The 10,176-nt window shown below is 40.4% G+C and overlaps 1 protein-coding gene across 1 annotated transcript in view; it reads right to left on the bottom strand.

Annotated features, from left to right (window-relative positions):
• Positions 1–5,607: 5,607 nt before the first annotated feature.
• LOC129751214 (uncharacterized) overlaps positions 5,608–10,176 on the bottom strand; it is a 222,035-nt gene continuing 217,466 nt past the window's right edge. The window contains exon 5 of the mRNA XM_055746587.1: positions 5,608–8,538. Within this exon, the coding sequence (XP_055602562.1) occupies positions 7,799–8,538 (740 nt within the window). The 3' untranslated portion in view covers positions 5,608–7,798. The remainder of the gene's footprint in view (positions 8,539–10,176) is intronic.

Here is a 10,176-nt window from a genome sequence, read left to right as displayed (position 1 = left end):
GGAATGCCATCCGGACCTGCTGAAACACTGGATTTCAGCTTAGCAGTTGCCTTCAAGATGGTATCGTCATCAATTACGTTGTGATGAAAGGAAGTGCTCTAACGTGGGACGTTACTAGCCGCAATAGTAAACTGGTCCGTGGATATTGAACCAGAATCAAAAGGACTACGGAATTTGTCGGCGAAGAGGTTACAACTATCAAGGTCCGAGGTTGCCGACTTGTCTTCCAAAAACATGTAGGACGGAAAGCCCGATTCTTTCGTTGGTCCTTAATGTACTGCCAAAATGATTTGGGTCTAGTTTTAAAACCACGCTGAATCCGGATAAGGTAGCCATGGTAACAACGCGTGCATACTCTTTTATAAGCTGCGTTAAGTTTGCGATATTGGTTTTTGGCGTGGAGAGACTTGTGCCTCAAGTGACCCAGGGAGCACTTAGGTCAGTGGCTGCTGAGCGTTTTGGTACGTGACGATCGATGATGTAGTTGATGATATGGGAGAACTTCATAGCAGCGGCGTTTGGATCGGAAGATTCGAGTTCAGAAGTCCAGTCGATGGTGTCAATCGTTTGTGAAATAGCGACAAAATCGGCATTCGTGAAATCGAAAAAAGGATGCCGGCTTCTTGATAGGAGTCACAACTTCAGAGATTTTTAGCGAAAGCAGCAGTGCCAGCAGTGGTGGTGAGGAACAAGCTTAACCAGCAGCGCAGGAGCTAGTTCAATCGTAGTCAATTGGGATCGGTCGTTAACGAAACAGAGATCGAGCAAGCGACCATTCTCGATCTCGACGCTGTTAATTTGTCGGAGAGTTGCTGTGTTGAGTGAGTCGAGGATCAAACTGGAGGGCGTAGTAAATGAAGATCTCGCTGGATCAGCAAACAAAAAACCGCACTGGGAGAAACACCTTTTGAGTCCGGGCAGGTTGAAGTCACCAATAATAAGAATGTCGTCCTCGGGAACAGTAAGGGAACACAACCGGGAAAGGCCGTGGGAAAACGACTCTGCGAAGGCCGCGCTTTTGACACGATCAGGATTTAGGTATAAAACCCCAACGAAGAGCTTTCGAGTACCCAGATCGATACGGATCCACACTAATTCCTGATCGTACCATGATTCGTCGTCGATTGGAGTGGCTGAAAGACCGGATCGGATGGCAATCAGAACTCTCCCGCCGGTGGTTTTAGTACTATTGTAAGGACCTCGGTCACGCCAGAACACTGTGTAGTCGGAGCTAAAAACCTGACTGGTAAGGGTTCTGTCGTTCAGCCAGGTTTCGGTGAAAGCCACAATATCTTAGCTGGAGCATGAAGTGGCTAGCAGATACTCGTTGATGCAGGAGTTGATACCGCCGACATTTTGGTAGTAGATATTTTGTTGATCTCGTGACTCAACAGACACACCGGATCATCGTTCACTGAAACGAGAATTCATCACGAAGAGGAAGGTCGACGAAAGTTGAATACTTGCCTGTCAGTGCAGGCTGGAGATCCTCATCGCCGCAATCGAACTCAGGGCCGGGACGACTGATGCCGCTGGCTGGAATCAGCGCGACTGAGTCGAAAGGCTCCGAGGTCTCCGAAGAGCCTGGCTCGTTGCGTCCCGGTGAAGAAGCCCCTGAAGAAGCGAGGAATTGAAGATGCTCATGAAAGGCCAGATGATGTAGGTCGGCGTGGCTGGAATCGGAAATTTCGTCACGCAATGGGAAGGTTATTTGCACAATCTCCTATGAGACTAAAGAAACTCTTTTTTCTCCCGTGCCACCAGATACTCCCCAAGAGCGTCGTTTATTCACAGTTCTCTGAGAGCTTATGTTTTTTTTTTTCATTCAGAGCTTCTCTGACTGGATCATAGCTCCTCCAGAGTGCTCAGACTAGAAGCGTTTAGTTATACGATCACCAGAACGGAGAATGAAAAATTAAGTATCATACTCGAAAGTGAAATGTTTAGCTCAGGGGGATGGCAATCTGGCTTTTCTTGTAAGCAAGAATCTTTTTATTCTTTTCCATCAATCGGGAGAGACGTTTTGGTGTTTTGCTCTCAAAGTAGTTCAGAGATGAAAAAGTCAAAATTTCAACCAATGAGTTACCACAACGAGTATTGTGTGTAGGCGCGCCTACAGAGTACTCTTTTCTCTTTTATGAGCTGAGCGAGCCATGGAAAAGCTTCCTTGAAGAGTTTTATCAAGGAGACAACCGATGTCACTTTTTTTCTCTCCTTCTAAATGTGCCTCTTTGGGAGTAAAGCCAATTGAAGCCCCGGGGGTGTTTGTATCTTTGATGAGTGCGGAGGCCTGATGTCACATTCAGCGACTGTGACTCGCTCTGCTGTGCTACAGCTTATGAATCACTTGCTTTCAAGCGAGAGGAAAAGTCCGTAACCGCTGCTGTGTGTGTGTCACCGGTCTTGATAGATTCCATTTGCGGCACAACTATCACTTTCAAGATGAAAGCCGCTGCTTCCTTTAGGTACAAAGTGATCCAGTTCTTGGAAGGCTAGTGGCCAGTAAGCGCTTATAAAGTTTAAAAAGTACCTGAAAGTGCTCGAAAACGTAGTGATTGGTGTTAATATGCTTTCTGCGTACGAAGGACACCCCAAAGTCGGAGAGTGTCTGAGAAGCGCTGCTTTCTACGAGAGAAATTTCAGGTATAATGCATGACTTTCTCCACTGTGGACGTTTTGGAAAGAGGGAGAATCAGAGAGTACCCTTAAAGTAGAGGGCTTTTACACCGTATGAGTCTTTCGAGTCGGTGTAGGATGTCGCCATCATCAGGAAATATCCAAGCAGTAACGTAAACAGTCCTGAGCATGCGATGTGAAAGACGTGAGTTTGGAATACGCTTCACTGGGGGGACCAGTCCTCGGCCGGAGTAGACTGAGCCCATCGCCGAGGGATTATCAACTAGAGTTCGTCCGATCCCACAGTTGAAGCTACAAAGTGAAAGCAACATCTAAGACATAGCTCAGAGTGGACATTTTTCATAGTGGAGATCGTAGAGGAAGAGAAAAAACCACTTATGTTAAAGGAAGGTTTAACAGCAGTTCAATACGGGACTCAAGGCTAGATTCCATGAAAAAGGTATACGTGGATATACCGTGAGGTTCCCAGGGTATACTCTAGAAGCAGAGTTCACGGTACTCCAAAAGCGGTTTCATTCGATTTATTCTCACCGTGCCTTGGAATACAGTTTGTAGAAAAAATAAGCTACCGAAGACCCAGATGGTAGCTTTTTTACTAAAATAAAAGCTTCACCGGAAGAGTATTCAAAACACCACATTTTACAAAGTAAAAACTGCACAAGTTTGTTATATTTCAAAATTTCGACCAGTGAGTGCCGCTTGAACGAAATTTTGTCGATTATGAATTGGTATTGACCACCCTCGATGACATTTCCGAAAGATGGCCGTGCTTCGTTACGAATCACAAAAGGTAAACACTTCAACCGAAAACGGCTTCCTGCAGCTAAAATCATCAAATAATGTGCTCGATCTGAGGGTCCTAGAACATTTTTTTCTTCATCTCCAGTTCCACTTCTACTAGTCGGAAATTTTTAGATCGTAAATCTTGTTAAGCGTTTGATTTGTTGTTTTTCTTCTTCTTCGTTTTATTTTGGGTGTGGTGGTTTCCATTTTTTTGAATTATAAAAGCCGAATTGCTCTATTTAGTTTTGTTTGTTACCTATTTTTACCTTTTAATACATAAGTGTTTTCTTTTATTGTGTAGATGTGAATCAGAGTGTGTGTTTTGTTTAGAGTCCTTGGAAGGTGTGAGGAATTAGAAAATAAAAATGGTATAGTGTGTAAATGTGGGTGCATGAGAGTGTTTGTATATTTTTCGTGTATTGTTAAGATAGATATACCTTCTAGTACCTTAGATTTGATTTTCCATTTTCGAGATTTTTTTAGTTTTATTTCGATACTTATAATTTACGCTTTTACTCGGTAGGATTGATGAGAGGGTTTTGTATGTGTGTTTTGGGAGATTTTTTGCAATTGTTGTGTAGGTGTGGGTGTTTATAAAAGCGAGCCTATGTAAGACAGTGGCATGGAATTAGTGAGTGATCTCGGTGTAGTTTTATTAGAGTGACTCTAGGAGTACAGTAGTGTAATTGCAATCAATTGTTTTCGATTTTTTCTCTTCTTTGTAGTGGTAAAACTTCGCATAGGAAGAACGATATTTTACAGCGTTTGGTATATCTGCGGTTTCTTCCAATGGTGTATTTTTTTTTTTCTTTAGTTCGTAGCACAATTCTAAATAGTTAGTCGATTGGAAGTAAGGATATCCATGAACCAGAGTATGCACGTTTTTGTGTGGATGATGTTGTTGTTGTTGATGTTTGAAGGAAAAAAGGGTTCTAATTTGATAGAAAAAGGCGATTGTTTCAATATGGGATGAAATAAACAATTTCATCTGACCCGGTGAAAAAAAAAACGATTAATTTGTTTGATAATTCGTCTCATTTTGTGCGATAGTCGACAAACTAGATATTTAAAATTTGTATTCGCTGTTGCGTGCTTGTTTTGTTGCTTCTCTGCTGTACAAACGTGGCGAGTTTGGTTGCGATTTGTTATTTCTACGGTGTTTTTTTTTGTGTAAGAGAGGGAGTGTGCATTCATTGTTTACTCCTAAACTTTAGTACAAATTTGAATCTATACACTCTAATGTTTTTTCTCTTCTTTCCGGATAATGCTCTTTTATAATTTCTTTGTTTGACTAGTAGTTCTTAGATAAACTTCTGTTTTGTTTTTGGTTCTACTAAACCGCTTAAGTAGCATTCATTTCGTTTTCAGTGATGTTAAAACCATGTTAGATTTGTTCGTGTGGCTAAGAATTTTTTTTTCAAATTTTCTACTAAAAAACAATGCCCGAAAATATACCTATCATTCAATACAAATAAACCAACAACGCAATACCACGTGCTCTCCATTTATTTATTTTTCTCTCGTTTCATCTTGTGAAATAAGGTGTAAAAATTTATCTGGTGGGTTATTTCAAAGTAGTCGAAGATTCCTTTGAATTCAGCTACAGTATTTGAAAGACCCAAATACTAGTATTTCACTAGCTACTTGCTAGCATCCTCAGTGGGTTATCGACTGAAGAAAGTGTTACACTTTTTCAATCTAATAAATTTGTTTGGTTCACTAGGCGTGGATGCCATTGTCACTAATAATCAAAGGTTTGAAGAACCTCTTAGCTGAATGAAACTATTATTTCAAAGTAGTCGAAGATTCCTTTGAATTCAGCTACAGTATTTGAAAGACCCAAATACTAGTATTTCACTAGCTACTTGCTAGCATCCTCAGTGGGTTATCGACTGAAGAAAGTGTGACACTTTCTTCAGTCGATAACCCACTGAGGATGCTAGCAAGTAGCTAGTGAAATACTAGTATTTGGGTCTTTCAAATACTGTAGCTGAATTCAAAGGAATCTTCGACTACTTTGAAATAATAGTTTCATTCAGCTAAGAGGTTCTTCAAACCTTTGATTATTAGATCTGGTGGGTTTTACTAGATTTTATCTTCTTCTTACATGTACAACACTTCCCTTTCATGTTATCTTTCTCTCACTGCAACTAACAGCTTGTTTTCTGCCAAGCGATCATCTTTGACTTGTTATTTGTTTGTTTGTTTTTTTTTGTTACACTTTGTCCTACACGTTTAACATTACAACTTTTGATGAAGACTTCACTAGATTTTTTTGTTTTGTTTTTTTTTTTTGTTTTCAATTTCCCTTTCTGCTGACAGTTGTTTTGTTTATTAGATGCAGTTTGTTGTTCCATTTTGCCGGACTCTTCTTTTTATTGTTTCTCGGTGCAAAAGTGAGTGTTTTTTTTATTTGTTTCATATATTTAAATTGAACTGGTTTGTTTCGCTACCAGCTGTCGGTTCTTCTATTGTTTTTTCCTAGCTTAATAAACGAATTTTTGTTTTTCATTCTTCTTTAAATCTCACATTTATTATAACAAATATTGATTATAATTTCATTTGTTTTAATGACTATTTAAATGCTAAAAATATGGCTTTTCGAACGTTAACAATTTTGTTTTTATTATTATTTCTTTAGGTTGTTTTTTTTTTGTTTTCTGCTCCGATGAACAGATAAACTTTCCTCAATGTGTCAGTTTGCTATAGTTAACCGAATTAGGTTTTGTTGTTTGATGACGGTCATTCAGTTTCCTCCGGGATTGTTGACTTTCGGAAACGAATTCTCTACGCATTTGGGTCGGCAGGTCCGAACGGAGATCCCGCCTTGTCCTATGCAGTTAATTTTTTGTTTCGTGTTTTTATTTAAACGTGAACCAGACGTTCGTATCGGTTCGTTTGTGAGGCTGTTGTTTCAATTTTTTTTTCTTAACTGTCTTAACTTTCTCGCCGAGAAGTCGCGACCTAATGCTACGATTTAAGATCGATTCTAATGTTCACTATTTACTGCCATTGGATGTTTCAGCAGACAGCTTGGAATTTAGAAGTATGATTAGATTTACAATCGTTTCCGTAGTCTTTCTTCAAATGAATACTGAGGCAAAAGCAAAATGACGTTCATGTCTTTTTTGTTAGCTAATTCCCATTTGTGCATTTTTCTAAAATAATGAAAATTTCCAGAAAACTCAAATAAATTAGCTTCACAAGAAATGATAAATTATACACAGAGCTTATTTTAAGTCATGCGTGAGATAGTTTAAATGTTAAGAATAAGTCTTCGTTCAAAGTTGAAATTAAATCCCAACCTCATCAGACAAGCGTCCATTTTTTAAACATTCCACGAAAGTGTGTACTGATAGTTGAAAAATACTGCTTTTATCGTATTTGCAATTCAAAAACTTGAGAACGACTGCAACGTAGAAAAATATAGATAGAACCCGGATGTGGCCTTATTCAGCTGCAGATGATTTTTGTTTTGCTTAACTTTTCGTTTTTCGATCTCTTATCGTCATGTAAAAACACGAATAATTTCATTGTTGTTATGTTTCTGTTGAACCTTTTCTTGTTGCCTTATCTTCACCTATTGTTAGCTTTCGTTTACGTCTATTAGTTTATTTGTTTTTAATTACCCACTTTTCCACGCTGCTTAACAATTAATAATTTTTTATGTTTCACCTAAAATTGTCCATATTAACTGTGTGGGAATATGTGTTTTTCCGTTCTAATGTTTTTTTTTCGATTTCGAGTAGCAGAGACGAATCCAATCAGACTTTCCTAGCTAATCAGTGTTGCCTGCTTTTCCGTTTCTCCCATAACAGTGTTCGAATGTTCACCACCAATATTCAGCACCAATACAACCCAGATCCGAGCCCGAACCAGGAACTGCTGGAAGACTCGACCGAGCACCGAAATCGAAGGGACCAAAGGTGGTCGGTGGTGGTAGTTTTTGTGCATTTGTTTAATTTTTTCCTCTTGTAAAACTTTGGTTCAATTTCCCCTCATCGTTTGATGTGAACCACCCACAATCGCGGATTTGCACTGCAAATCGACCTTCAAATGTGGCCAAATAGCGCCGATCTCAACATTTCAACAACTATAATTATGCTTTCAAAGGGTTTTTGATGTTTTATTCGGGGTTTCTTTTTCGTTTTTGTATTCGTCACACTGAGTTTTGGAGTGATGATCACTTTTTTTTTATGGGTAATTGTGTTACTTTGATAGTTATTAGTGTAAGTTTGATTGTGTTTCCTGGAAACGCGTGTACGTGTGCTAGAATCTGTTTACGTGTTTGAAAGAGTATGTGTGTGTCGATGTGTATGTGTGTATTTGTATTGTGTGGCGTATTTTCGCTGTTTAATTAGCCAGGTTTGCACCTTAACTATAAACCGGCCGGTTGAAGCAAGATTTTCGCCCACGCGACAAGTTTATCGAGACATCGTAGTCGCATCGTCAGAGAGTTGTTAAAGTACATCGTAAGAATCGAACTCACGCTGATTAGTCTAACAACCACTGACGAAGACGCTAGCGATGATGCTGATGATGCGACCGACGTCGCCGTTGTTGTTGTTGTCGTCGAAAGCGATGCCTTCGGCGTTGAAGTTGTTCTTCTACCATCTCCGCTAGCCATAACTTGACTTGACGGTGTGGTAGATTGCTGATTTAGTTGCTTCTTGTCTAGGTGCTGCTGTACCAGCTGCTGCGGCGATTTACAGCTGCCCGGCTGTGTAGACGGAGTTGTTGCGCTTGTTATGCTCGGACAAGTTGGTAATCGTGGCGGCAGCTCGCTGCTGAACAGCAACTGGTCAAGGAAACTGCTACTGCTGCTGCTGGTGTTGCTGCTACTGCTGATGGATTGGTTAGTTGCCGTGCTACTATTTTTTCCTGGATTCGCTGTCTTGCCGGCGATGGTCGTCTTACCGGCTAACTGATGAAGTCGGTTATCGTTTCCTTTGTCCGCACGATCGTCACTTGCGTTATTTTCTTCGTCCTGTTCCACCAGGGGATCGCATCTACTGCACACACCGGCTTGGGGGTTTGAGCCGCAGTAATCGTAACAGCAGATGTCCGAGCCCGTATTTGAACGCTGCTGCTGTTGACCGACCTCGTCGATGTTGAGATCTACAGATGAAGGAAAGGAAATTTATTAGTATTATTATTAGTATTAGTATCAGCCTTTTCCAAAAACTGAAAAAAAAATCAAAATACTGATATCTTAAAGGACAGTATTAGCGAGTATTTTTTTTCCAGAGTATTTTCTAATAGGTAGATATCTCTTCGACTGCCCGTCAAACTACAACTTTCAAAAAATGTGTAATTTTTTTCATGATCTGGAATCATGATGTAAATGGAACTATGGAGATCTTCTCGTGACTGTGTGATGCCAATGAGATCAAATTTCATTTTGAATTTACTTTACGAGAATCCGATGGGGTTCGGGTCATTTAAGGTTCCAGCTTTACTGCTTTAAATTAGGTGTTTTGAGCTTAGAACGAGATATCTACTTGACTAAATATCAAGACACTAATACTAAGAAACGAAAGAATTTCAACATTGACATGGACGAACTTAACTGTCGCCCTTTGAGGCAGAGAAGATTATGGACACTAACTTTACTGTAGAAGTTGCCATCCAGGCCTGTTTTCTTATGTAAAGAGCGAGAACGAAATTGCGACACATTCAAGAAAACATAACTTTTTCACCGTTGGGTAAAAATCAACAAAATTTTGCACACTTTCTCATTGATGTGTATTATTTACATGCTATCAAACTCGAAGTCGTGTTTTTCAATTCCACGAAAATGGAGGTGTACCAACGCGAGTTGAGAGAACAAATTCTTTCCAAACACCTGGAATTTCCTAACCAGTCGCACCGGTAGTTGGGAAAAATGTTGAACTTTCACCATTCAACCGTCTTCAGAGCATTGAAGCGGTTCCAGGAGCAGTTGACGTTGAACCACAGCAAAGGAGCTGGAAGAAAATCGGGACCGGAGGACAAAAAGACGGAGAGAAAGGTGAAGCGGATGATTAAAGCAAATTTCGACGTCTCAAGCCGTGATTTGGCTAAAAAGGTCGGCATGTCGCAGAGCTAAGTCCAGAATGCGAAGAAGAGAGCTGGACTACATACAAACAAGGTACAGAACTTCTCACACCGCGATGAGCGGCAACAAACGACGGCTAAAACTCGGGCATGGAAGCTCTACGAGAAGATGCTGACAAAATATGACTGCTGTGTGATGGACGATGAAACGTTTATCAAAGCCAATTTTAAGCAAATTCCGGGGTTAGAGTTTTCCACCGGCAAGAGAAAATGTCGAAGCTCGTCTCCAAATAGCTGCTTGGCTATCTCAAATGTGCTCAAGAGAAAACGCAAACGGTAGAGTTCTTGACTTGATCTTTACAAACAGACCTGAGATAGCCGAAATTGTGGATCCCCCGAATTTTATCTTGCCAACTGACCGCCATCACCAACCGCATGATGTTTTACTCGATTGCTTAGAAGAAAATGCTGTAATCGAAGACGAATATCATCTCGACCTCGATTTCAGAAGATGTAATTTTCGCCTCGTAATAGAAGCACTAGCACCCATAGATTGGTCACAGCTTATTGGCAGCCTTTATACCGATGAAGCTGTCTCGATGTTCTACGAACAGTTGCTAAGAATAGTTGCGCTTCACACTCCAAAGAAACGACCTTTCCAACATCAGTCGTACAAGCAACCTTGATGGCCGACCTTCGTCGTTTAAGAAACAGACTACG

Source organism: Uranotaenia lowii, chromosome 3, assembly GCF_029784155.1.
Source record: "Uranotaenia lowii strain MFRU-FL chromosome 3, ASM2978415v1, whole genome shotgun sequence".
Lineage (NCBI taxonomy): Eukaryota > Metazoa > Arthropoda > Insecta > Diptera > Culicidae > Uranotaenia > Uranotaenia lowii.
Note: the sequence above shows the minus strand (reverse complement) of the source record. Positions and strands in the feature narration are given on the sequence as shown.